The sequence below is a fragment of the Vipera ursinii genome (assembly GCF_947247035.1).
Source record: "Vipera ursinii genome assembly, chromosome: 4".
Classification (NCBI taxonomy): domain Eukaryota; kingdom Metazoa; phylum Chordata; class Lepidosauria; order Squamata; family Viperidae; genus Vipera; species Vipera ursinii.
In genome coordinates this window covers 29,866,151-29,894,108 of record NC_139514.1, presented here as the reverse complement: position 1 = coordinate 29,894,108, position 27,958 = coordinate 29,866,151, and the positions used below count along the sequence as shown (strand labels likewise).

At 38.1% G+C, this 27,958-nt stretch overlaps 1 protein-coding gene across 4 annotated transcripts; it reads right to left on the bottom strand.

Moving 5' to 3' along the window:
- Window positions 1–14: 14 nt before the first annotated feature.
- Window positions 15–27,958, bottom strand: CCDC191 (coiled-coil domain containing 191). 4 transcript variants are annotated; one of them, XR_014492536.1, is made up of 17 exons: window positions 27,690–27,954; window positions 26,144–26,182; window positions 24,084–24,225; window positions 23,312–23,458; window positions 22,352–22,530; window positions 19,839–20,062; window positions 18,943–19,105; window positions 16,267–16,457; window positions 14,156–14,848; window positions 11,073–11,149; window positions 8,552–8,634; window positions 7,563–7,664; window positions 5,833–5,973; window positions 4,919–5,071; window positions 3,582–3,736; window positions 3,001–3,062; window positions 1,198–1,258 (listed from the first exon to the last, which is right to left on the bottom strand). XR_014492536.1 is itself a non-coding variant. In XM_083362759.1 (16 exons), the coding sequence occupies exons 1-16, from the start codon at window positions 27,759–27,761 to the stop codon at window positions 1,024–1,026; spliced, it is 2,658 nt and encodes an 885-aa protein (XP_083218885.1). In that variant the 5' UTR covers window positions 27,762–27,958; the 3' UTR covers window positions 15–1,023. The 4 variants fall into 4 exon arrangements, 3 of the variants coding, with proteins under 3 accessions (XP_083218885.1, XP_083218884.1, XP_083218886.1); XM_083362759.1 differs by lacking the exon at window positions 3,001–3,062 and having other exon boundaries at window positions 15–1,258; window positions 22,490–22,530; window positions 27,690–27,958; XM_083362758.1 differs by lacking the exon at window positions 3,001–3,062 and having other exon boundaries at window positions 15–1,258.

Genomic DNA, 27,958 nt, shown 5'->3' with positions numbered 1-27,958 from the left:
ATCTATATAACATATACCATTTAATAAGTTTAATTATAATATTGGAACAACTTTGGATGCAGCCAATTAACTTCTTTAGCAGAGAAAGGCCTTCAAGTGCATTCAAAAATCATGTAGTTTATAGAAATTAAAACACAAAAATTATACATATAAGATTATACTGTTAATCACCTCAGCTGTACTGAGCATTTGAACGGTAACTCCTGAAACCTGCTGATAACTGACAGTGTCTTAATTATAAAAATTCCTATAGCATTTTTTGTGATAAACGATCCCAGAATAGCCAAAGTTTCTATTTCAAACTGACTACTACCAAAAATGTATGTGTAGTAGTTGAATTTGAAAGCCAGGACCAACATGGACCTTATATATCTGAGAGTAAAATCATATCTACATCACTAATGGACAAAGAACCCTCCATACCTTTATGCTTAAACTAAGTAAGCATTTTATAAAATAATTGCCTGTATGATCTGGTTTTGTGACAGATGAGAAACTAAAAAAAAGCTGCATGCAATAAGGCCATTATCTAGAAAGGAGGAAAGGATTCAGATGTGAGCAAGATTTCCACTCTAAACATATTTTACCAATGAAATCACTGTCTGTTATTTTTTTCTACCAACTCTAGACTTCCTTTACAATTACATATACAAGGGGCTGATGCTATTTCCCTTGAGAAGATCTTGTATTACTAGAGACCATAGAAGTGTATCCCTGTATTGTGGAAACTGATTGCCTCACAGCAACTAGGGATAAGGCCAAGGGTAGCTAGTATCAACTGGTTGTTTTTGCATTTATGTTACAGCTGTTTGGCATAGACAACAAGAAAATGCCTTAATGTAGGTAAAGAGTAAGGATCATCACGATGCTCACATTGTGGGCATTTAACAGCTGGACAGCGATAGGCAAGTTCTGTTCTTAAGGTTGATTCTGAATGCAAAGAAGACATTCAGTAGGATTTCCTTGCAAACCAAAGATGCTGCCATATTGCTGATAGAAGGAAAAAGGCACACAGGAATGAGTTTACTGAAATGGTGCTACAGAGTCAGTCTCAAGAGAGTATTGGTCACATGGACTTTTTTCCCCTTCCAAGTTCCATTTGTCCTCTGATCTGAAATCCTTTTGACATGCTTGGAAATTTGGCAAAATTTCAGATACTCTCTTTCTTAGCTTTTCTAGTCTTTCTTCTTTTTTTCTTTCCTCTTTCATCTGAGCTGGGAACTGTTGCCAGGCTCTGAATGCAAGTAGTATCATTCTCCTGTATCACACAATGTATAAAAGGGGGGAAATGCAGTAGAATTGTAAGCAGGCATGCATATGTTTATTAAAATAATATTTAATAATTTATTAAAATAAATTATTCTCATACTTGCCCCATATTTAATAAACAGCTTTAAAAATATGTTATTATATTGAGGCAGAGGTGGTTATGAAACAATGTACTAATTACTCATTTTTCAGGAACATGTCAGCTTATTGGATAGGGAATTTCCCTAGACAAAAGAAAAGAGATGCTAAATGTCAGTAATCTCTAGACCAGGCATGTCAAACTCGCGACGTCACGTGTCATCACATGATGCGTGACTTTTCCCCCATTGCCAGCAATGGGATGGGCGCAGTTTCAGAGTGACACATCTGGCCCGTGGGCCGGCAGTTTGACATGCTAATCTAAACAAATGTAAGGGAGTCTATTCATGCTCAGAAACCACAGTATCTCAATATTTATAATCATTATAAAAGATACTGAAAGTTTTTCCCTATCCATGCAGAAAACTAGTTGCCAAGATTTTATGTCTGGAATGGTATCTCAAACATAATAGCTGTTTCATCTTCATGAAAGTGAAGTGAATATTTGTCAAGGGCCTATGTAATCCAGCATTCTGTATTATACCTCATAGATAGGGACAGGAGGGCATTAGCTAAATTTACTCTAGAAAAACAGTTACTTAAATTGTTAAGTATTATCAGAACACTTTTTTTTCTTTCATTGCACATCATTCCTAATGAGTGGAATATATTCCTAATAGCTTATTATTAGGTTGCCTTTCACTTTTTCTTCCCAAAACATATTATTGCCACATCTTTCTATCCCTGTGAGGTAAATTAAACAGAGAATGAGCTTTGTGGCTAGGTGAGGATATGAACCTGGATTCTTCCCAACTCAGCCTATCACTAATCCATCACACTGCCTTCCAAAAGACCTTTATGCAGAGATGCTTCTCTTCCATTTATAACTTTTATTTGTGGTTTTTTAAAAGTGATACACTCAAATAGACAGAGACATACATTTAGTTTTCTCTGTGGTTTGCTCTGACTAATCCCCTTTTTAGTTCTAAAATTTAAAAGAAAAGGATTTGGAATTCTGCCTCTATTTTGTAATACCACTTTTTCCTCTGAATAGTAAGATTCTAATTTTATTCAGTCTAAAATAAGCCTGTGTTCTGTTTAGTATAGAGCAAAACATATATATTAGTAAAAGCATCTACCATTAGACACATGCTTAGCCAAACATTAAACACAGTGCCCAAATGGGAATGGGCCTTCTAAACAATGCAAGACTAATTTTGATAAGTAAACCTCAGCATTTTGTAAGAAAAACCTGACTACAGTACATTTTGAATATAATTTTTATTTGGATAAACTCTAGTTACCTGTATTTTTTACACATGTAAATGAGTGACAGTATCTGTGTGGCTTTTTCTTGAACTAGGAACTATCAGTCAAACTTGAGATATCCAGATAATTCAAAGCTAGGGGTTAATTCAGAAATTAAGCAGTGATGTCATACTACATTTATTCTGTTACAAAAAGTCCATGGCTGTTCCCATGAAGTGTTATATACACCTGTAAGGGAACTTTATTTAGTTTTTAAGTCTTATATAAAGGCTGTTGCTTAGAATTTTTTTGTATGATGATAATTGAATATGGATTTTCCAGATGAAGTGTTGATACATATAATGGACTGAAATTAAGTTTACTAAAATCTTAATTTTCCCACACCATGGTATTGGGTCCATTATTTTCTCTGTCAAATTTATTCAATGGCTGTTGATTCTCAGCATCTGCGCCAAATGACAAGAGGACAGACATATGCTAGAACCAAACTTCTACACTGTGTTATGCAGAAGTTAAAATGTAAAAAAAAGCATTGAATTCAGTAAAGGATACCTTTGAATAATATTGTATTGTTAGGAGTATTAGCTTTCTGTATAGCAAAATATGGGCTGAACAGTAACCAGTAACAGCCAACAGCCTAAGCACATTACTAGAAGAATGTAAGAACCAGATTTTCAAACTGGTATGGCTCATTCTATTTAGTGGTATAGTTATATGGTTCTCTGGCTGGTTTGTATGCAAAGTTAAGTTTAACATATAATTTGCATCTAAATTATATATCCTAGACCTATAAGCATGATTTGCATCTTGTTTCCCAGGACAAAGAATCATTAAAAAATGCATGCATGCATGCACACACACAATGTTCAGATAATTCCAAAGGAAACTAAAGAACAAGGAACATATTGCATAATTCTTGCAATAAATAGTCTAAATGAAAACGCCTTTAGTATATTCAATTTTACCTGTTGAAGTATTGATCAGCAGTCTTTTGTTTTGCCCACAATATACTTTTCTCCTCATTAACCAAATCAAACCAAGACCCAAATAACCTCTTCTTTAAGGCAGTTTCATGGACTATGCTTGCGCTCTCTTCCAGAGTAAGTATGTAATCCTTATACTGAAAGAAGTCCAATGAAAGGAAAAAGGTGTCACTCAATTACTGTATGTTTACATTTTACACAACAATATACCAAAAGAAGTAGTTGGAAGAAACAAAATATTCTACTGCATATGTCACAGGAAAAACCCCTAACAATGTACACGTGTGAATGTACAATTTAGCATGTGATGCAATACACACAAAAAAAATTCTCAAAACTTTCTAAGACAATACTTCTCTTAAGGAGGGGGGAGAGCCTGTTCTCCTTTCCTGAAAAAAATGGATAGTTCAATAAAGAATATTATTAGAACTTGTTTTCTATTCATTTATATGTGGTTTGCTGATTATAAATCATAATGGGATATATGAGTGTGCATTTGCCAGTACACGTGGTCCTCGTTTAATGACCTCTCATTGAGAGGCTGTTTAAACTTACAATCTCACTGAACAACTGCTAATTACAACTGGTCCTTGGCATTACAGCCACAGCAGAGTCCTCATAGTCACACAATCCTGATCTGGGCTCTTGGTGCCAGCTTGCATTTATGACATCACAGCATCCTGCAGTCATATGATCACAATTTGCAAACTTCCCTGCCAGCTTCCCACAAACAAAGTCAAAGTGAAGCCAGCAGGAATTTAGAAAGTTGACCGGTCCTTGCTTAACAGCCTATGCTTAACAACCTCACATTGATGGCAATAGGGTCTGCCGAAATTGCTATTACTAAGTAGCATGGTCATATGACATTGTTTTACTTATGTGTTGCTTAGCGGTGGCAATTCCAACCCCAATTGCTGTTATTAACTGAAGACTTACTGGTATCAACAAGTAATTAACATCTAGACTAAGAATTGCTAAAAGAATACCATAGTATTGGTGTAAATTTTCAGCTTGATTCAATATTTGTTACTGACCAACCAGAGTTACTGTGGAAAGTCCATTTTCACAGAGATGGAAAATACAGTAAAACCCTCAGTGTCTTTCCACTTGAAAGTTCACTTTCTATATTAGATTTGTCTTCGACCTGTCTTTGACCTGAGGTTATTCAGGGAATACTAGCATTTTAAGGAACACACAGTAAGAAACACTGCTTTATGCTCCCTCCCTCTTCATTACTCCAATCTACTGGCCTCCAGTCTAGATTAGATTAGAATCTTTTAGAAAATGCCTAGAATTATGTTTTTTTTAATCTTGCTCACCTTTATCCAACTCCTGAAAGACCTTCTAAGCAATTGAGAGCAATATAGATCCTCAGCTTGAGCTATTTTTCTTGATTGGATTTCTTGCATATGATGAAGCCAGGCAAGAAGACACTTCTGCTGCAACCTAGTACAATGATGCCTCTGTGCCATCTAAATTCACAGATCAAGAAAAGATATGGTTACTGGTATAAATGGATGCAAGGAGAGTCCTGTAACTAAGATTGTGTCACTGGAACATCACTGACTTGGCCCTTTTATTTTGTCCAATGACTAAGTACACAGATTCACAAAACAAGAACATTCTTTTTTCTCCATTTCAATGTTATAGTCTGACAACACAATTGCATCTTTACTTACTTTAGCTGGAAATATGCTTTGAACTGAGGGGGTTTATACGTATACTTGATTTGTGGGTAGTTCATATATTTAAAAAACCACTCAAAATATATTAAGTAAAATATTTATTTAAATACTAAGTTAAATGTTAGTAAATGAGCTCCACAGCACCAATTTTGGAAATAATCACCCCGGCTATACAAGCCATTTCTGCAAATGCTGTCACAATCTGACATTTGCCTTTTGGGCCAAAACCGTTGCGGACGCTAACCATAATGTTCATTCTGGATTACTATTATATTCCCCCCTTTCTTTTAAACTTGTCTTCAGATATTTGGTTGGAAATTACAGGATTTTTTAAAGCTTTTCCATCAAGGCTGTATAAACTAGACTTAGAGAGTAGTTCCTTCTCGGTGTGTTGGTCCATGCTGTGCCAACACAACACAGAAACCTGATTTGATGGAAAAAACCTTTTCACTCAGCAACACTTCACACACTAGAAAATAACAGAGGATTCATCTTCAGCACATGAAACTAATTTTTTTTTAGATGCCCATTTTTACTCTAGTTCTTACCAACATATTTTCTTCAGATTGCTTTGTAAGACTTTTCCAGGCTTTTAACCCCTGCTTGAGCAGAACCTTAATGTAATGGTCTTCAGCTTTGGATAAAAGTTGCTGTTCTCTCTCTAGCCTTTTCTGTTTTTCCAGTTCTTTCTGTAATTAATAAATCAGAAAAGCAGCTTAGAGAATTTGGAAAGTTCGTTAAAAATATTACTATTTCTTGGGCAAACAGGTATAACCCATGTGCTCAGTTGTTGATTTCTTTCTGAACTGCATGAAACGGAGATATTGTTATGGTCATCTACATGGCTCCAAATGTCATTGCCAAAAGCATCCCTTTCATGCCAGTCTGGACCATTTTGAATAGAGCATCTTTTTTTAAATTAGGGACTGTAGAGACAGAATGACCATGAATATCATGTTTTGAAAGTTGCAAAACCTCAAGCGTTATCATTTGAGCCTTAGATTTTCCAGGCCGTATTTCTGCCTCTGTTGTTGCTTTCTCTATCTATCAACTATTTACTCTTGTCAGCTCTAAGACTTAAAAACAACAACCAGCAATAGTAGCAGTTTTCACTTGCTTTGCCCTTTCCTCCTAGACAGAATAAGATTGAAAGAGCAAGGGCATCAAATGACAGTGGCAAGGAAGTCATTCATTCATACCTCAGGAGGTTCAGCCGAGGGCATACTCACTGTCTAAATATTCCTCCCAATCTGCCACCAACTGTTTGAACACAATCTCAAGTCAAGCCATTCAGAAGCTTTATATCATTTAAGCAATAATGCTAGGCTAATGTACTTCTAGAATACAGGACTGGGGCTAGTACGTTACGTTACAGCCATTAATTAATTTATTATTTATTTATTTGATTTGTATACCGCCCTTCTCCCTAAGGACTCAGGGCGGTGAACAGTGAACATAAATAACAGAATGCACAAATAGTTATCTTAAAACAATAATTAAAACAGAACCCGTCAGACCAGACCAGATTGTTTAAACAGATATGTTTTTAGGTCGCATCGGAAGGAGCGAAGGTCGGGAGCCATCCGGAGCTCAACCGGTAAATGGTTCCATAGGTCAGGCGCGCTCACAGAGAACGCCCTCCCTATGGGAGCCACCAGATGGCATTCTCCGAATGGCGGCACCCTTAGGAGGCCCTCTCTGTGGGAGCGCACTGGACGGAGGGACGTTGACGCTGGCAGCAGGTGATTCCTAAGGTACTCCGGACCCATGCCATGTAGGGCTTTGAAAACCATTACCAGCACCTTGAATCTTATCCGGAGGACAACTGGGAGCCAATGCAGTTCACGGAGTAGGGGTGTAACATGCGAGTATCGGGAGACTCCCAACACAACTCTCGCGGCTGCATTCTGTACCAGTTGGAGCCTCCGAGTGGTCCTCAAGGACAGCCCCATGTAAAGAGCATTGCAGTAGTCTAAACGAGAGGTCACGAGTGCATGAGTGACCGTACGTAGGGCATCTCGGTCTAGATAGGGCCGTAATTGGCGAACCAGGCGAACCTGGGCAAAGGCTCCCCTAGTCACAGCTGTTATGTGGTCTTCCAAGGAATATAGCCTTGATATACAGATGTTTTAATTTTCTTTCTCAAATAATGAAAGTAATTATATTTTTTTCCTGAGCAGCTTTGACATTGCTGGAATTAGACTACTGCCATTACACAATCATCTCGAAAATCAGTAATAGATCTGTGAGATAGCTGGTAGCACAATCTTCTACTCACTATTTGCTGCAATCTCTTCTCTTCTCGCCTCTTCTCTAATTTAGCTTCTTTTTCTGCTGCTTCTTGTCTTTGACGTTCTTCTTCTTTGGCTTGCATCTCAGCCTTAGATGGGATAGGACAAGACAAGCTAAATCTTATTTAAATCCCTGTCCTAAAGAAATGCAAAAGTTCCAAAGCGGATGCCTACCTAAATAATGATACATTAATGTGTTTTGCACATGCAGAGGGTAAAAAATAATATTTTATTCAGAATCCTTTTCAGTTACGGTGGAGAACAGCTTTACCAGCAGTAATTAGTCAGGAAAGCTACACATTTCAAAGCAGGTTTTCCCTTATGAAATGTAAGTATAAAAAACAAGTAACAACCATTATAACTTGTTAGTTGGAGATGTAGTCTAGTTAGATAAAAAGTTTACTTTTTTTTAAGTCTACACTAGTGGGTTGCTAAATTGTTTGCTGTTCTGTTGAGGAAAAATAGGGGTATCTTAACTGCATCTGATACACTTTCTATTGTATCCATCTTCTCACAGACAGTTTGGTTTCTATGCTGGGAAGAAGAAAAAGATGAGGTGCTTTTCTCCCTAACATGCTCTCTTGCTTGCATGCAGTTTCTCTTCCTCTATAAAAGTTATCAACTGCTCTTCAGTATAAAATGTCATTTTCATGTTATTAAGGCAAAGCAACTTCAGGGGCCAGGGTATTAATTTATTAAAGCTCTGGCACGTGTATACAGTTTATAAAGTGAGACTGAAATTTTTATAGGTGCCTCAACTTGGATGAGATTTTATTTTGGTTTTAAATGGTTTGCAATTTGTTTTTTTACCCATTTCCTTGGATAGTTGGGAGGGGGGAGTTGTCACACAAATTTGATTAAAAAATAAAAGGCTAATACATAAAATTTCATGTTTGTATTTTAAAAATTACACTGGCCCTTTTGATATTTATTGTCTATCTGCTGGATGTTTAAGACCAAAGTTATTTTTACGTGCCAGCTTTTCGTCTTCTCGCTTTTGTTTTGCTTCTTCCAACTGCTTCCTTCGTTCTGCTCGCTGAACTGCTCTCTCTTCCATAGCTAAAACATTCAGGAAAAGGTGCATAATGATGAGGATAAATTAATTCTGAGGCCTGAAAAATGCACAGTTTTGCTTTAAATTTTGTTTCTGACTGATCCATATCAAACTAAATATAGCCAGATTGTTCAACTAACTCAATATTCTCTCTCTCTCTCGTCCTCCCTCCCTCTCTCTCTCTCATTTTGTTGAACCATTTATTTCCCAGCAATATTCTCTCATGTTGCTGGCAAACTATCTAAGGTACAACCTACACCAATGTTAAGTAGTTGGTATAATACTTTTTTTGAATTTGTAAAGTGCTAATATATTTGCTGGGACTACAGCTAGTGGCTAATGGCTTCCGACACTCTCTCCAAAAGAATAAAATCTATTAGCGTTCATTTCTCCCAATAAATGTTCAGGTTTTTTTCAGTCTGTACCCTTATCTTTTTTCAATTTACAATTTTATAGTTTCAGTAGAAGTTATGCTGGTTACATGGATTCAGGAGATGATAATTAGGAAAGATTTCATCAAGAAAATAATTTAAATCAATTTCACCACTTTAAGAACCACTTGGAAGAAATAGTTTGAATATGTAATTTATGTTTTATAAAAAATAGCAAATAATTTTGAATGGAAAAGGGAACACCATAGAATATTAATCTTAATATAATTAAGAATTTCTACTTTAGGAATTCAGCATTAGATGTTGCAGTCTTCCAATTAGCTATTAGCTATTGTTTTATGCTTCACTGTAATGTTTACTCTTAGTTACAACTTCTATTTCTATTATTCTAACATTCTAACTAGAAATTCAAACCGAATCTTGCATTTCAAGGGAAAAAAAATATTAGATGATTCTAAGAGTGGCAGCTAAGTCTGAAATGTTTTAAAGAGACTATCAGGGGTGTCAAACTCAATTTCATTGAGGGCCGCATCAGCATTGCGGTTGCCCTCAGGGGGCCAGGTGGGTATGGCCAGGGTGGGTGTGGCCTACTGGGTGGGCGTGACTAGAGTGCGTATGGCCTACTGGGTGGGCGTGGCCAGCTCTACATCGTTCTCATCAAGGGTGCCTATGGGGGCCTGGGCAGGAGTGGGACAGATCTGAGGGTCTCTGGCAGGAGGAGGGTCTCTGGGCCAGGGCCAAGGCCGTGGGGGCCGTTCCCTCACTGTTTCCAGGATGGCTTCGCGGGCCGCATGAAACCACTTCGCGGGCCGGATCTGGCCCCCGGGCCTTGTGTTTGACATGTCTGGACTATACTATAGTTGTAAGTGGGCAACCTCTAGAATGCAACTGGAATTTATGATCATCTAAAAGGCCAGCATCCACATTTGTTTTTGCTGTTTCTTGACTACCAACAGTACAGGTAGTCCTCAACTTACGACCACAATTGACCCCTAAATTGTTGTTGCTAAGTGAGACAGTTGTTAAGTGAGCTTCGCCCCATTTTAAGAACTTTCTTGCCACAGTTGTTCAGTGAATCACTGCAATTCTTAACTTAGTAATATGGTTGTTAAGTGAATTTGGATTCCTCATTGACTTGGCCTGTCAAAAGGTCGCAAAAGGTGATCACATGACCCTGGGACACAACAACAACCGTCATAAATATGAACCAGTTGCCAAGCATCTGAATTTTGACCATGTGACCATGAGGATGTTGCAACAACATAATGTGAAAAACGGTCACAAGTCACTATTTTCAGTGGTGGTGTAACTTCGCCAGGTCACTAAATGATTGTAAGTCAAACACTACATGTATTTAACCAGTTAAAGAAGTTGGACACGTCTATGTCATTTTTCATAACTAATAAGAATAGTTTTGCTCTAGTCATGTGGTATAGACTATTAATAACTAATATAAACAATAAAGGGTACTTAGACTTATAACATAAGACATTAAGAGAAACAAATTATTTATTACAATACACATTACATGTAATGTGATTCTGAACACACATCAACTTAATTAAAGAAAACATTTAAACACTTTTGTGTGTATATTTCAGGAAGAAATATGTATATTTACAATTATGTCTTGCTGTAGTTGTTCTAATCTTTCTGAGACTGGTTGAAATACACTGGCATTATTTGTCAGTGGTCATATAAAGTGCATGAATTATAATATACTGTCACAATGCTAGTGACCTCACCCTGTCCAGTTATAATATTATTTAACATAGTGTCCAGGAAAAAAAGAAAACTTTAATTGTTTAATTCAAAGAAAACCACACAATCTAGGGTTTGAAATAATTCACACATAGGAGTTGAAAAAGTTTGTAAAGAAGGCCAATAAAAAAATTAGCCCTTCAGCTATATTTATTACACATTTGATCGACTATTCCTGTGCTATAATATAGTATTTGTATTATTTGTAATATTTGTATTATAACAATCATTTATTTTACTAAAGCTTTTTATAGCCATCCAGGAAAGACTCCAGAAGTTTAGGTACATACCTCTGAGCAAAGGATGTGGTGTTACTAGTGCTTTCAAAATCCTTCTCTTTTGAGCGACTGGCTGCTGAACATCTGACCTAAATAAGCCAAAGTGTAAGAGAGAGGGGGGAAAATGACAATAGAAGAGAAAGGGACTTGGGATTAACATTCTAGAAAGGAAAGACTTCAAATAGAAAAGATGTTCTGCAAATAACGTAGACTATAGGCAGACGCATGAGATTCAAAATTAAAATAAATAAATTAACCCTTATAAAGCTTGGTTTCCTGATCCTATCCTAGATAGGATCTGGAAACTAAGCCTTATGAGGGTCATTAGACAATCTGTGACTCTTTAACGTGCTATGGAGAAGTCTGAGGAGATGATACGGCCTATACATTTCTTAAAGACTGTCACATCATAAAAGAGAAACTTTCTGTTTAAATTAAGGGAAGGATAAGGACCATCCAGTTGAAATTAAAAGAAAGGAGATTCAGACTACAATACAGTCATGGCCAAAATTGTTGGCACCCCAGAAATTTTTCCAGGAAATCAAGTATTTCTCACAGAAAAGTATTGCAGGAACACATGTTTTGCTATACACAGGTTTATTCCTTTTGTGTGTATTGGAACACAACAAAAAAGGGAGGAAAAAAGCAAATTGGACATAATGTCAAACAAAACTCCAAAAATGGGCCGGACAAAATTATTGGCACCCTTTCAAAATTGTGGATAAATAAGATTGTTTCAAGCATGTGATGCTCCTTTAAACTCACCTGGGGCAAGTAAAAGGTGTGGGCAATATAAAAATCACACCTGAAAGCAGATAAAAAGGAGAGAAGTTCACTTAGTCTTTGCATTGTGTGTCTGTGTGCACCACACGAAGCATGGACAACAGAAAGAGGAGAAGAGAACTGTCTGAGGATTTTGAGAACCAAAATTGTGGACAAATATCGCAAATCTCAAGGTTACAAGTCCATCTCCAGAGATCTAGATTTGCCTTTGTCCACAGTGCGCAACATTATCAAGAAGTTTGCAACCCAGGGCACTGTAGCTAATCTCCCTGGTCGTGGACGGAGGAGAAAAATTGATGAAAGGTTGCAACGCAGGATAGTCCGGATGGTGGATAAGCAGCCCCAAACAAGTTCCAAAGGAATGCAAGCTGTCCTGCAGGCTCAGGGAGCATCAGTGTCAGCGCGAACTATCCGTCGACATTTAAATGAAATGAAACGCTATGGCAGGAGACCCAGGAGGACCCCACTGCTGACACAGAGACATAAAAAAGCAAGATTACAGTTTGCCAAAATGTACTTGAGTAAGCCAAAATCCTTCTGGGAAAACGTCTTGTGGACAGATGAGACCAAGATAGAGCTTTTTGGTAAAGCACATCATTCTACTGTTTACCGAAAACGAAATGAGGCCTACAAAGAAAAGAACATGGTACCTACAGTGAAATAATGGTGGAGGTTCAATGATGTTTTGGGTTGTTTTGCTGCCTCTGGCACTGGATGCCTTGAATGTGTGCAAGGCATCATGAAATCTGAGGATTACCAAAGGATTTTGGGTTGCACTGTAGAGCCCAGTGTCAGAAAGCTGGGTTTGCGTCCGAGATCTTCGGTCTTCCAGCAGGACAATGACCCCAAATATACGTCAAAAAGCACCCAGAAATGGATGGCAAGAAAGCGCTGGAGAGTTCTGAAGTGGCCAGCAACGAGTCCAGATCTGAATCCCATTGAACACCTGTGGAGAGATCTTAAAATTGCTGTTGGGAAAAGGTGCCCTTCCAATAAGAGAGACCTGGAGCAGTTTGCAAAGGAAGAGTGGTCCAAAATTCCGGGTGAGAGGTGTAAGAAGCTTATTGATGGTTATAGGAAGCGACTGACTTCAGTTATTTTTTCCAAAGGGTGTGCAACCAAATATTAAGTTAAGGGTGCCAATAATTTTGTCCAGCCCATTTTTGGAGTATTGTTTGACATTATGTCCAATTTGCTTTTTTTCCTCCCTTTTTTGTTGTGTTCCAATACACACAAAGGGAATAAACCTGTGTATAGCAAAACATGTGTTCCTGCAATACTTTTCTGTGAGAAATACTTGATTTTCTGGAAAAATTTCTGGGGTGCCAACAATTTCGGCCATGACCGTATATATTAAGAAAAACTTTCAGACAGTAAAAATTGTAAAAAGTGAAGCAGTTCTACCCATAACAACTGGACTTGCTCACACTAGAGGCTGAATAGGCATCTGTTGTGGATAATTCAGTAGTTCATTATTTTCAGAAGATAGTTGGACTAGATCACTTATTAGATCTCTATCTTCTGCTACATTCTATGAGGCTAGAAATCCAACTCAAAATAACTAGAATGACTACCTATTAAAGATACCATACCAAGACTTTGTCCTTTTGTTTTTTGGTTTCACAATTCTACATACTCCATGACTATATATGGATTCATTGACTGCCACTGTACTTTGTAGCCTCATTTTTTTTTAGAACTTTATAGTATGTACATTTTTTCGGGGTAGTGGTGGGGTTGCTAAATAAATTGTAACAATTTAAATAAATTATGTTACAAAAATTAAAAATGAAAGCATTTTAAGATCCCTGATTCTGTTACAAAAAACCTTTGTAAACATCTTGTTGTATGATTTTGTTAATCTAGTTATTCCTCCTCCCCCCTTTTTATTGATCATAAGAAAAAATGTCCTTTGCATGACAACAGACATCTTATTTCTTAGCCATGTATTTGAGCGATAGGAATAAAAATTACAAATACCCTCCTTTTGTTTACTGTAAGGCAGCAAGCCACATGCAACTGAATACAGTTTTCCTTTGCTCATTTCTATTGTTTTCCTGTAATTATTTTGGACTGAAAGTTTCTTAGACTAGTAGTCACTATTATTTTATTATTATTAAAGCAATGGAAATAAACTATTAACTAAACTTAATCAAATAATAGTGAGTATTCAACCTTTATCATATTTTATACTGAGCTATTAATTACAATTACAAACATCATCATGCTGCCTTGAAGTGTGCTTCAAGGCAAACAAACCAGATGCTCCTTAGCTATTAGATAACAAAATCCCAGTGATCCCCTTATTGTACCTTACAGGTTTAATATTCTTGTAATTTGATTGATTTTCTCTCAGTTGCTTTTCTTTCTTAATTTTTGGAGTGTTAATGTTAAGTACTGTGGTAGCAGTTGTAGTTTGCTCAACCTCCTCCCAAGCAGTGTGTAGCCTCTGAAGGCCCTGAAGTTTACGGATCAGCTCTTGCTGCTCTTGAAGCTGTTGTTGCTGTTCTTCAATCAGACGCTGCTGTTGCAAGGAATGCTTTGTTTGATTCCCAAACCTGGCATAGTCCTGAAGATTGAAAACAGCATGTTTTCTGGTGATTTGCCATGGCCATTTGGGTTGACTTGGTGATTGGACATTGCATTTTTTACTTGTCCCTGGAGAATAGGAATTTTCTCTTTCAGATTTTGCAATTGTGGGATTATTTTGAACAAACGGTACTTCAGTCAGCTTGTTAACCTCTATTTGGGTTATCTCTGTATCACTTGCAGGTTTATCCTGGGTAACTTCTGTCTCATGTATTTTATTGGTAGGTCTTGAGAAATCTGATGTTAGTTGCCCCAGTGATACTTCTTCCAAGAGCGCTGCCATTTTTCTTTTCATTTTTTCTTTTTTCGCCTCTAGGTCTCTCTTTTCCATCTCTAATCGGCTCCAGCATTGCCATTCAGCAAAGAAATGACGCAAAATGCATTTCCGGTTAAACTCTATAGCCAACTGGTTTTTCCTAAATTAAGATATTTTTAACAATAGTTTTAGAATCCCTGGTATAACTGTTGGACTTTTATTTACTTATAAAAGTGTTGAGCATGCATTAGTAGACGTGGCCCTCTTGTTTCCTATTTGCAGGTCCTAGTTCCTCTGCAGTAGGCAAAACTGAATTGTTTACATAATAAGGTTCTCTTGGAGCTTAAAAGATAAAATGGATGCCTTAAGTCTTGCATCCATTTGGTTTCCACCTCCACCCAAACAGACTAAAACTTTCAGTCCTCAAATATCCTGACATCAGGAACCATGGCTGTTGCAGTCCCTAGTAGGAAATTAAAATGAAATGCAGCCCTCAGATAAAAAAAATATAGTGTATTTTTATGTAGTATATTTTCTATTGTAATAACTTTTGATATATTGTTCTGCTTGTTGTAGTTTCCACTATATTTCCAATAATATGGGTCAAGCATAATATAATTGCTCTTAGTAAGAGCCATATCAGCATATTTCTAAGGGAAACCATTAGGCCTTTCACAAGCCTATTGAAATATATATTTTTTCCTAACAAGTTTTTACTCAATAATGATTGTGGCCATAATGCAGCATGCTAATTGGGACAGATCAAATGTACTTTGCTTTCCCTGCATTAGGTTAATGGATTCCTAATGTAATTTCTTGGAATTCAATGAAATAATAATATTCATCCAGGAACGGTTACTCATCAAAACTATAGGGTCATGCTCATGTTGCAAGAGTCAAGAAATAAATAAAGACGGGGGGGGAGGAGAACACTTTGAAAAACTTTAATACCGTATTTTCCGGCGTATAAGACGACCCGGCGTATAAGATGACCCCCTACTTTTAAGAAGTTTTTCAAGGTTTTTTGTCTTATACGCCGGAAAATACTTACATGCCCTGCCCTCCCTGTCCGTCGCAGAGGAGGCAAAGGCCCGACTGGCCCCGCCGGCCCTCCCGCTGCTCCTGCGCTTCTGCCGGCCCCCGAGGCGCAGTGTTTCCCAGGCGGCAGGCAGCACCGGAGGGCACGGCCGGCGCCCCTCCTGCTTCCCCCCGCAGGCCTTGAACTTCTCCCATTCGGGAGAACTTCTCCCATTATACGCCGGAAAATACGGTAATCATAGTATTAATTCTACCAGCTGAATTGTCCTTATGAATTTATATAAGTGGCACAGTATTCTGAAAACATCTTACACACCAATGGCACTAATTACATGTTAATGAATACTAATATTGCTGGCTTCTTCATAAAAGAATAAAATGCAATAGCCCAGGTGAAAAATTTGAAAACATACCATCATAATTGCTTTTGAGCTACATCTTATATTTTCTATTTTAAAAGCACTCCAATAAACAAACCAAATCAAAATAATTAAACCAAATTTTCAACTTGACAGGAAGGAATTGTGTTAATATTGCTACCTATTTTGATCCCGAAGCTGATTTTCCATTTTTTGAGTCTCCTTCTCCAGTCTGTGAGACCACGAATAATCTCTCCAGGCTCGCAAAATCTTCAGCTGGCACTTCCAGTCTGCAAGGGCTCTTGCTTTTCCCATTTTAATTCTGAGATCCAGAATAAACTTGTACCAGGCAGAAAAATACTTCCGTAGGCACTACATTGGGAATCAAATAACCATGTTCCATTGTGTCATATTTACATTTCTGATAATGTAGGAGTAATGCACTAAATACCTTAAACGTTTACTGTCTACTGTACCACCTTCCATAAATTGTAATGATTTGTTACAGTACAAAGTAACAAGTAAATGTTAGATATGTCAGAATGAGTAGAAAAGTATGAAAGAAATACACTAGTTAAGTTATGTGGAGAGGATGAGGATGAGGACTGATATATGTAAAACAAATATATGAAGGTTGAGAAGCATACTTCAGAAAGCCATGGAAGGATGAAATTTATATCACAAAAAATAAATATATAAGATATATATGCTGAAGTGGTATGGAAAACAAGATTTGAAATGCATTAAGAAGTATAGTAAATGGTATTGGTGCAATCTAGATTCTTTGTGTTTCTTTTGTTTACTACTACTTTCTTTTTCTGTGCTTTCCATAATATTGCTAATAGTGAAAAAGTAGAAATAGCCATTTTTCAAATGTAGATTTAAAGAAGTAAAGAGCTCTCATCCTCCACACCCAAACTTATATGTGGTGAGTTCTCATTAAAAAAATAAATCTCTTTTTAAAGAAAATATCAATTGCCTACTTCTTCAGTTAACTTTAACGTGTTAACATTATTTCATATGTATTGATCACATAACAATCATTTTTAATGAGAACCTACATCTCATCTCAGCAAGTGATCCAGGATGCACTGATCTTAGCTGCTTAAGCATGTGTGATATCCCTAAAATCAACCACAAATCCCTACAAATTAAATATTTTTTTAATGTCTGAAATGTTGTTCCCATATGAGAACTCAATGTCCTTGTATAAATTTTTGTAAGAGTTTTCAGATTTTTATTCTGGAAAGCACCAAGTGCTTGAAGAGCTTATTCACTCTTGACCTTTGACCTAAAAACTTGCTCACTTATTTTAACAGATCACTCATATAGCTACATGTTTTATGAAAAGGCAAAATTGTTTAAACAAATATTAAACACATACACACTTATACAATGGCCCTTAAGACATGCATATAAAATATTAGCTAGTGTGAACTTATATTTAGTTGAATCAAAATAAGTTAAAGCAGGAGAGCTATAAGTCTTCAAATAGCAAATATACTACAAATCTTTTGCATTGCTATTGATTAGTAGCTTTTATGTGGCTAATAAATATAAATACACGTTGTATATAGCAATTGTCATTTAGCAAGTGGAAAAATAATTTCTTGCTTTAAAGAAGGAAGAAAAAAGTTTATAAGAAAACTTGGGCTGACATAACATTGTGCTATATCCTCAGGTTTAAGCTTAGTCATCAAGCATTTTTCACAGCAGGTTCCAGATTTTATTTATTATTAATTTTATTTTATTAATTTAATTTCTATACCACCCTTCTCCCGAAGGACTCAGGGTGGTGTACAGGGCAACAGATTTTGGCATCCATCTGCTCTCCTAACCTTCTATAACCTTTCAACCTCAAATCAGCTGCCTGCAATTAGTGCAGGTTCGCGTCCCACCAGGCTCAAGGTTGACTCAGCCTTCCATCCTTCCGAGGTAGGTAAAATGAGGACCCAGATTGTTGGGGGCAATTAAGCTGACTTTGTAATAATGCCGCTTGGGTGTGTGTGTGTGTGAAAGCCCTAATAAGCAGGCATCAGTGGCGTAGCGTGGGGGGTGCAGGGGGGGCAGGCCGCACCGGGTGCAACATCTGGGGGGGGCGCGCTCGCACTGAGCTGCTCAGGGAGCCCCAAGGGCTGCACAGAGTTGGCTTGGCTCCGCTCTTGAGCTGCTCTTTCTTGCAAAGCGAAATGAGTCCGGCAGGTGAGATGGGCGGCCACATAAACTGAATAAAATAAATAGAAGCGGCCAACTCTCCGCCCAGGCTCAGGCCAACCGCAAGCGCCCCGCAGGCACCCCGGCAGGCTTGGCCGAGCGAAGACGGACCTGCCGGCCGGCCGGCCTAGCTTCGTGCGCATGCATGGCTTTATTTAGCAGGGCTCACGTGCGAGCTTGAATGCAGCGGCTCTTGCAGGTCGGAGCCCCGCCCAGCCGCCCTCGAGAGGGACCCGGAAGCATCCCGCATGCACGCGACTCTTCTTGGAAAGTCTACGCTGCTGCGGGGCGCGTCTTTTCGGCGGTGCCGTGACGTCACCGCCCGCCCGCCCCTCTATTTCCGCTTCCGGTTGCCTTGCCCCGGGTGCTGACAACCCACGCTACGCCACTGGCAGGCATATACATAGAATGAAGGCTACTGCTAAGCTTGTAAGCCGCCCTGAGTCTTCGGAGAAGGGCGGGATACAAATGGAATTAAAATAAATAAATAAATAAAATAAATAAATCTATACATTTACCCTCAATGCATTTTAACATAAATGGCATCTTGAGTATCTTGGTTTAGTGAGACTGTTCACAATTTTAGCTAAAGCTAAAACAATCCATCTCAAAGTGCTGAAGCCAAGATCATGAGTGTCCTCACCTTCTGATCAGCAGTGTTGACCTTGCTTAGCAGTTCCTGCTGTTTGTCCTGTTCCTCCTTCTTTTGTCTTTCATTGTCACAATTCAGATAGATAAGGTCAGCAAGAGGCAGGCCAACGTCTATCAGACTCTGAATTTTTTTTAAATTGTGTCTCTTTCTTTCCCTAAAATAAGACAGTTAGTGAGGGGTTAGAGAAAAATAATAGAGAAAGAGGCATATGTTGACCAATCCTTATTTGATGTACTTTTTATTTCAGCTGAGCAAGTTTTATAGCACTGCTATAATACATTTAGTTATTCCTATGTTCTCCATTTCATAAGCTAGTATTACACAATATATGTTTATAGGTAGCTCTTAAGGAGTAAACTAAGATACTAGCACTTAAAGAAGAATTATATAGGGGCATAAAAGGAAAACTGCCTCAGTAGGTTCCCATAATGCCTAAAGAAGTTTCTGTAGAGATTTTCAATCATCTTAATATCATCTGCAGCTACAGAAACTGGCCATTTGAAGAAACAATTGCAGTCAAATAAGGATACATCCGAAAAATAATTTGATTTTTGATTTCATTTTTACAGTTCATATAACATGATACCTACTTGGTCAGTTGTTTTAAAAACTATAAAGAGATGGTTTGGAAAAGGAAGACTGGCCAGTTTCTTCCACGTCTACAAATCTCATATTTAATTATGCTTGGAACCTAATCAATCTCCATAGCATCTTTGGAGATGAGATTCTAAGTTGTCTTACATTTAAATCCACCCTCACTCCTTAGAACTCTAAATGATTTTTAGATGATCTTTCATCTATTTAGTTACAATGTATTTGCTCTATTACGGTTGTTCGAATTCCTAGATTTAGCATCCAGAATGAACTGATCTTTCACCAAAGCTTACATTTTCCGTGCTTCTTCCATGATATGTCTTTTCTCTCCCAACTCCTTCCGCAGTATTACCATCTGTTTTTTTATCTCTTCTTCTTCTTTTTTGGCTTTCAGATCTTTCCTCTTCATCTCCTCTTGCAATTGCTTTTGAGCCTCTGATACTGCTAACTTTTTCAAGGCTTTTTCTTGTTTTAGACGTTCAAGCTCTTTCTGCCTTTTCAAGCGATTTTCTTTTACCTGGAAAACAAGAACCAAAAAAGTGTTAAAGCACAGACCAGCCACTGAATTTAATAAATAAATAAATAAATCTTTATTGTCAAAGTACATGTGTACATTGAGATTAGCTGAGCCTCCCCCCGTGCTCTCTCCCCCCAACACGCAGTAACAACAAACCCTCCATCCCACCACACTATGTGAACCAACTACACCACACACCGGCCTCCCAAGTCAATTCTGCATAAGATTATGTCCCATTTAAAAGCCTAACAGCCCACAGATAAAAGCTATTTTTCAGCCTGTTGGTACGGCTGGCTATATTCCTATATCTCCTACCGGATGGTAGGAGAGTAAAGAGATACCGTCCAGGGTGTGAGTCATCCCTGAGAATCTTCCTCACTCTTCCAAGGCAACGAGCCCTGGCGATGTCATCCAGTGGTGTCAGGGAACAGCCCACAATGTCTTGTGTTGTGCTCACTACCCTCTGTAATACTTTCCTATCCGCGGCTGTCAGACCAGCATACCAGACCACAATACCATACGAGAGGACGCTCTCTATAGTAGACCGGTAAAAGAGGGTCATTAGCTGTTGTTCTACCCTGTTCTTCCACAAGACCCTAAGAAAGTGAAGCCTCTGTTGGGCCTTTCTAGCCACCTGAGTTGTGTTAACTTTCCAGGTCAGATCTTCACAGAGGTAGACTCCCAGAAATTTAAAGGAGGAAACTCTCTCTACACAGTTCTCTCCGATGTAAAGTGGGGCAGGTCCCTCCTTTTTTCTCCGGAAGTCTAACACCATCTCTTTCGTCTTGCCGATGTTTAGGTGCAAGTAGCTTCTAATCACTAGATGATGGATTTATACAGGAGAAAGTTGACTCTTCTACCAGTAAAAAGTTCTGATTAGAATATGCAGGTAGGCTTCTGATAGGTCTATTGAGGCTGGAAGTATTCCAATATGTTGGCTTCTAATACAGACCTTAATTTCTCCATTCTGGAGGTTCGGTGCCTGATGAATTTGCTTAGCAGCCTGAGGTTCAAGATACACTCCAATCTTTGGGAAACAAATTATCTTCTTCCTTTTCTGAAATAACCCTTGTCTAAAGAGCAGAGAGTTTCCCTGGCTCTCTCCCTTGAAATAAGGGTGAAATCTTTTCTTAAAAAATGGACTAAAATGGAAGTCATTTTTTGAACACTGGATTCTTGGATACTTTTGAGAAATCCAAGCAGAGTCTGCTACTGCTGAAGTTTTCCTTTTCTCATTTAGCCTTGCTCTTTTTTTTTGTGACTTATGTGGCTACCCTTTCTTGTCCTGCTTCTTTTCTTGAGTGAAGAAGAGAAATGAAGTAAAAGTGTACAATTTGTTTGATTTATATTCTGCAGGTGCTCTTGAGAAGGAAGAATCAAAGGTTGAAAGGGATAGAAAAAAGTTCTTTTGTTCTTTCCTTCTCAACAGTGAACAACAGCAAAATTTTGCACTTTTGGAAGATTGTGGGCAATAAAGGTTGAACTCACAAAAATGCTATGAATTTCTGCTTCATGATTTCCTGAACAAGCCATTATATCTGATTTGCACATGATACTAAGCAATAATAGGTTAGGGTAAGGTATTTTGGGGGACTCTGCTTGGCTCCTAATTCTTGCATGTTCCCTGATAAAGAAGGGAAATGTTCCTAAGCTACCCAAATCCAACCTTGGCACTAAATGGATGTGCTGGGCAAATGAAAGGAATCAACACCAAGCAGTGAAGTAAAAAGAGAGAGCAGCCTTCCACTAATTTTTGTGCAAAATCTCCAGCCAATCACGTTAATAGCAATTTTTACTGTCTATCTCTGGCATGGTTCACATTTTAAATGCATCATTCTGTTTTTCTTCTGGAGCAAAATGCACTTTTTTCCTCTGTACAAAGTCTTAACGCACAGAGTCTTGATTTTATCTAAGACTCTTTTGCTCCTCAGATAAAAGTGGAACCTGCCATAGCATGGGAATGCCACTAGGACAGGGGTCGGCAACCTCGGCTCTTTTATGACTCGTGGACTATGCTGGCTCAGGAATTCTGGGAGTTGAAGTCCACGAGTCATAAAAGAGCAGAGGTTGCCGACCCCTGCACTAGGAAGAAGAAGACTAAGCATTATAGGTGGAAGCCAAAACCCAACAAACCACATTACAGGCCATTATACTTTCAATTTATTATTTTCCTACTGCGTTTCTTTCCTTCCTCTATGGGATTGATTTAAACAATATCAAGACTTAGCAAATTTATGAAGAAATATAAAGTGAGTTTTAGAAGGTTTTCCATAAACATTCTATTATTACTTGTTTATGTCTTAGTTCCATGTTAATTCGTAAGTCTCTGGGTTCCTTTTCCTCTCTGATGCCTTTAGTTTTAAGGTCTTCCAGTATACCACTATTCACAATTTCACTTTGCAATAGATGCTGTAAAAAATCTTGTACCGTGGTGCTTTCCACCTCTTGCTCCAAATAACCATAGAAATCTAGAAAACATAAATCATATTGAAATTGAATATAAAATGGCATGTTTCTATCCTAAATCAGGAGTTTCAACTTGCAATCTCCACAGGTGCCATCCCCAATGTCCTATTTGTGTTTCCTAGAGCACTCCACAACACCAAAAATGAGCTACAAATGTTTGTTTCATGAAGGCATTTATATTTAGAAACTATAGTGGAAATCATAAGCCTCTGTGAGCTGAAATACACTTATTTTTATCCTTAAAAATCTCTCCATACACAGCCCAATTACACTGAGTTTGGAACTCTGAAATTCAGTAGCAAAATATCACTTTCCAGTAGCATGATTTTCAGCTTAAGAATGTTAAAATAAGAGTGGAAAATACAGGTACTAAGCCTTTGAAAGCATGAGTGGCTATTTTTTTAACAGTTACTTTCCTTGATTGTTCTGAGGGTGGAAAGATTGGATACAAATCAAAGTAATATTTGTTACATCATTTTCTAAAAAATATTTTAATTTCTCTGTAAGATTGCCTACAAGGAACACAACAAATGAGAGAAGAGCTCTTCCATGACAGCCCTGTCTTTCTGGAAAAGGATAGTTTTGGGGCTTAGTTAATGCCACAACAATGCAATTTTCTCAGAGTGGGCTTTATTGACTATTTAGATTATTAGATAAAGTAGTGTTTTACTTTCAATTTAATTGTTTTGTGTGAATTTTACCAGTACTTGCTATTATAATAGTGAACCAGGAGAGTTTTTGCTATTATGGGAATACTTAAAATAAATTTAAAATCAGACGCACCATCAAATTTTTTATATTTCTGAAAGCCAGCAACAGGATTTTGTAAAGGAACAGAGTTAGGTGCTGAATTTTGAACATCGTTGTCTTCATCACTTGCCAGTTCCAATTTCAATTTTGAATTCATCCAGTCATTAAGCAACTCTTGAGCTGCAGTAATGAAAGCAATAAAAATATTATTAGATTCAAAATTATCAATAAGCAAAAGTTTGAAATATGAAAAGGAGTCTTACTCCCCAAACCCAAACTCTGCTTAGAGGCAAATCATACTGGCTTCTGCACTATTAGTCCCAAGGAGATTTATCCAAAATTTGTATTCTGATTTGTTAAAAATTCTTGTTATTATTTATAGTTGACCTTATTTATATTTGAAAGCTCACAAGCCTAGGAGGAATTGGGAAGGTATAAATCTCATTAGTTAAAATGATGCGTAGATATTTAAAAACATCTATACAATAAATTTAAAGCTATCCTCAATTACACAGAATCACCATTTTGAATAACTGAGACATGTTTCTTCAAATTTCTGTATAAAGTTAACAGATATTCCCTTCCACCATCATACATAAATCAGGTATTTTCACAATCTCTTGGCATAACAGGATGTTCCAACTCCCATCTCCCACAAAATTACAAAATTGTAATAGGGAGATGAGAGAAGAGATCCCTGCTTTTCTAGGGATGGGTAATCTATTGCTCAATGATCTACAATATAGTAAAAAACACAAATTATTCTGGATTAGCTAGAGTCCACAACAAAATGTTTACAAAATACCTTCTACATATGCTTCATCATGATCTAGCAGCTGATCTGTTGTTTCCAAGTCCAGCACTGGACCATGAAATCCATGAGACTGGGATGCCTTTTTTAATGAAAAAGCTTCAGAAACAGCAAATTCAGAGGCTTGTTCCACCCGCTGAAATGTTTTTTTAAAAAAATAGAAAGGTTATTAAGATCCACTAATTTTGTGTAGCACAAAAGAAGATACTTGGATTGGCACTAAGGTTGGAAGCACATGGTATTTATTCTGCTGGCTTTATCTTTTTGATTTTGGTCTTTTTATGTATTGGAGGGTATCTCTTTTATTAATGCATTATTTTATATTAATATTGTTAGACACAGAGTTTTTTGAAACTGAAAAGCATATTAATATTTAATACTTAGGATAGTATCCACTAAAATGACTAGAATTTTAATTATCTGTCCCACTGATTTCAGTGAATTTGATTAAAACATAACTAAACCCACAACAATTGTAATTCTGAGAGGATGTTAGAATTGAGTGGTCTCAATTCTTTGGATACACATGAAGAGTCCTTTAGAAATGCCATATGGATGAATTTCCATAAGGAAAGAGCAAAGAAAAGACTATGTAAACCATATATTTTCATCTATCCTGGCCTGAGGAGCTTTTTTCCCACCCCTACTATGACCAAAGGAAGTCTAGCACTTAATAGCTGTACTTTGAACTGTACTAGAAATATGTTGTTGTTGTTGTTAGCTGTGAAGTCGTGTCCAACCCATCGCAACCCCATGGACAACGTTCCTCCAAGCCTTCCTGTCCTCTACCATCTTCTGGAGTCCATTTAAGCTCACGCCTACTGCTTCAGTGACTCCATCCAGCCACCTCATTCTCTGTCGTCCCATTCTTCTCTTGCCCTCAATCTTTCCCACCATTAGGCTCTTCTCCAGTGAGTCCTTCCTTCACATTAGGTGGCCAAAGTATTTGAGTTTCAACTTCAGGATCTGGCCTTCTAAAGAGCAGTCAGGGTTGATGTCCTCTAGGACTGACCGGTTTGATCGCCTTACAGTCCAAGGGACTCGCAGGAGTCTTCTCCAGCACCATAGCTCAAAGGCCTCAATTCTTTGGCGCTCGGACTTTCTTATGGTCCAGCTTTCACAGCCATACATTGCAACTGGGAAGACCATAGCCTTGACTATACGCACTTTTGTTGGCAGGGTGATCTCTCTGCTTTTTAGTGTGCTGTCTAGATTTGCCATGGCTTTCCTCCCCAGGAGCAAGCGTCTTTTAATTTCTTGGCTACAGTCCCCATCTGCAGTGATCTTGGAGCCCAGGAAAATAAAATCTGTCACTACCTCCATTTCTTCCCCATCTATTTGCCAGGAATTGAGAGGGCCGGATGCCATGATCTTGGTTTTCTTAATGTTAAGTTTCAACCCACGTTTTGCACTCTCCTTCTTCACCCACAACAAGAGGCTGTTTAGTTAGTGAATAAATGTTGCTGTCTTCAAAATAAGGCACTTTTAATTCCATAAATCCAGGTTTTAAACACCCAATTGCTTCTCAGTTGTCTACAGCAGTTTAGAAGAACATGATTAACCGCAATTACAAGGCTTAAGTAAAATCATACATACATATATATATATATATATATATATATATATATATATATATATATATGAATGATACACATTTATATGGCATATATACATATGTATATATCCCATGGGCATACAGTATATGCGGTGTATATATACTGGGGCTCAAAATTTCCATTACTAAGACAGGCATGAATTTGGACTGTCCTTGTCCAACTCTTAACCATTATGTCACACTGGTTCTATCAGTAAATTATAGATTTATACAAATTTCTCAATATAATTACATCTATATGTATTTATTATTTTCTTCTAATAATAATTGTAATAGACTTTAACATTTGTGCAATTAACAGTCCAGTATTGTTCATAATTATTCAGAAAAGGAGTCTTATTGGATTAAAGGAATCTTACCAGGGAATTCAAGATTTCCTCCCATTGAATAAGAAGTTATTTTTTTCAGATATTTAAGACTGAACATTATTTTTCCTTACCTTTATCCAGTGCTCTATATTGTCAGCATCAAACTGTGGCTGGGAATTAAAGAATATTTTTTTGAAATTTTCAGTTAAAGATAAAATTAAAGTAAAATTAAGAGAGCTCTATGGATGCCTTTATATAAGATCTCCCATTTTGTAAAACTTTAATGAAACTAGCTAGTATATTTTTATTTACTACCATATATTTATGCAAAAGGGACACAGTGGCTCAGTGGGTTAGGACGCTGAGCTTGTCGATCAGAAGATCGGCAGTTTGGCCGGTCGGATCCTGAGTGCCGCGTAGCAGAGTGAGCGCCTGTTACTTGTCCCAGCTTCTGCCAACCTAGCAGTTTGAAAGCACGTAAAAATGCAAGTAGAAAAATAGGGACCACTATGGTGGGAAGGTAACAGCGTTCCGTGTGCTTTTGGCGTCTAGTCATGCCGGCCACATGACCACAGAGACGTCCTTGGACAAGCACTGGCTCTTCGGCTTTGAAACGGAGATGAGCACTGGCCCCTAGAGTCGGAAACGACTAGCACGCATGTGTGGGGGAACCTTTACCTTATTTATGCAATGCTATTCAATAGGCATAGTCTTTATTTACATTAACTCATTTTACAGTAAATATTCTCAAAATAAATGAGACAAAATATTAGTTATTACTGCAAGCACATTTAAAGAAATGATGGAAATACACATACTCAGGTGTCTACAGAAAAATGCTTTCTTCTGTTCTTTCATTGATCAAAGGGGCTCTAGTGGTTCTTCATCACTTCATAACCTTTAAGGTCCACTTAAATAGCAGTGCAAACCTGGCTTTGATCTCAAAAAGTTACATAGGATGAGATTTAATTATTTTTTTTGGATGGGAAGCCACTGAGACATCTTAGAGCTGGGGGATAGACTGAGAAGTCAAAAAAGCAAACCAGATGCTCACACAAGTGCTTCTGTATTGCTCCCAAGAAAACAATGTGTCCACAATAGCTGAGCTAGACTTGAAGTAGACTTTTCTGTAGTAAGGCACTCCGTGAATTTTATTACAGTGCAACAGTGCCCTTCGAATCACAAAAAAGCTCAGGTTGCATAGCAAGAACCAGATGACAAAGCAAGCCCCCGGGGACTGGAAGTCTACTGCTGCCCAGCAACTGCTACATCTCACTGTTATCTATCCCGATACTGCTACTCTTTCCCTGAATTGGTCCAATTCCCCATATCCTGTGGCAAGGAGTTCCGTGTGCGCTGTGTGAGTACATGCGCTTCCTTGCTATTCAGTTACATGAAATAAAGGTACGCTTTAACGCAGGGGTCTTTAAACTTGGCCCTTTTATGACTTGTGGACTTCAACTCCCAGAATTCCTCAGCCAGCAAAGCTGGCTGAGGAATTCTGGGAGTTGAAGTCCACAAGTCATAAAAGGGCCAAGTTTGAAGACCCCTGCTTTAACGTTATCCAAAAATGTGACCATCGAATAGCGGCACAGACTGTTTGGAAAGCGACTTCCCTTCAGCAATAAGCAGCGGACCGAGTCAACGTCACAGGCTTCTTCTTCTTTTTTTTTTTACCTTTTGTCGCGATGCTGGCTGATTGAAACGTCGCCAACGATAAAGCTCAGGTCGGGCTGGTACGATCGCCATGGAAAAAGCCGAAAGAAGACTGCTCGATTTCCTCTCCGGCTCCTCGATTTTCTCTTCGCCTCTCACTGCGCTTGTTACCCGCGCAAGTTCGGGTTGGGAGGCGAAGTCCTTTCCTTAAAGCCGGACCGACGACCGACGACCGACGTCGAAGGCAAAGCGCCGAAGCCGTAACGCTTCGGAGGTCAAGCGGGCAGTGG

Bases quoted from the DNA above. Each gene is read 5' to 3' on its own strand.
- CCDC191 (XM_083362758.1), bottom strand. From the start codon at position 27,761: ATGGCGATCGTACCAGCCCGACCTGAGCTTTATCGTTGGCGACGTTTC. The intron at 8,635-11,072 runs GTATGTACCTAA...TGAATGTTTTAG, and splicing joins ACCACATCCTTTGCTCAGAG to CTATGGAAGAGAGAGCAGTT. The intron at 3,737-4,918 runs GTGAGCAAGATT...GACTTCTTTCAG, and splicing joins CTTTCAGGAGTTGGATAAAG to TATAAGGATTACATACTTAC.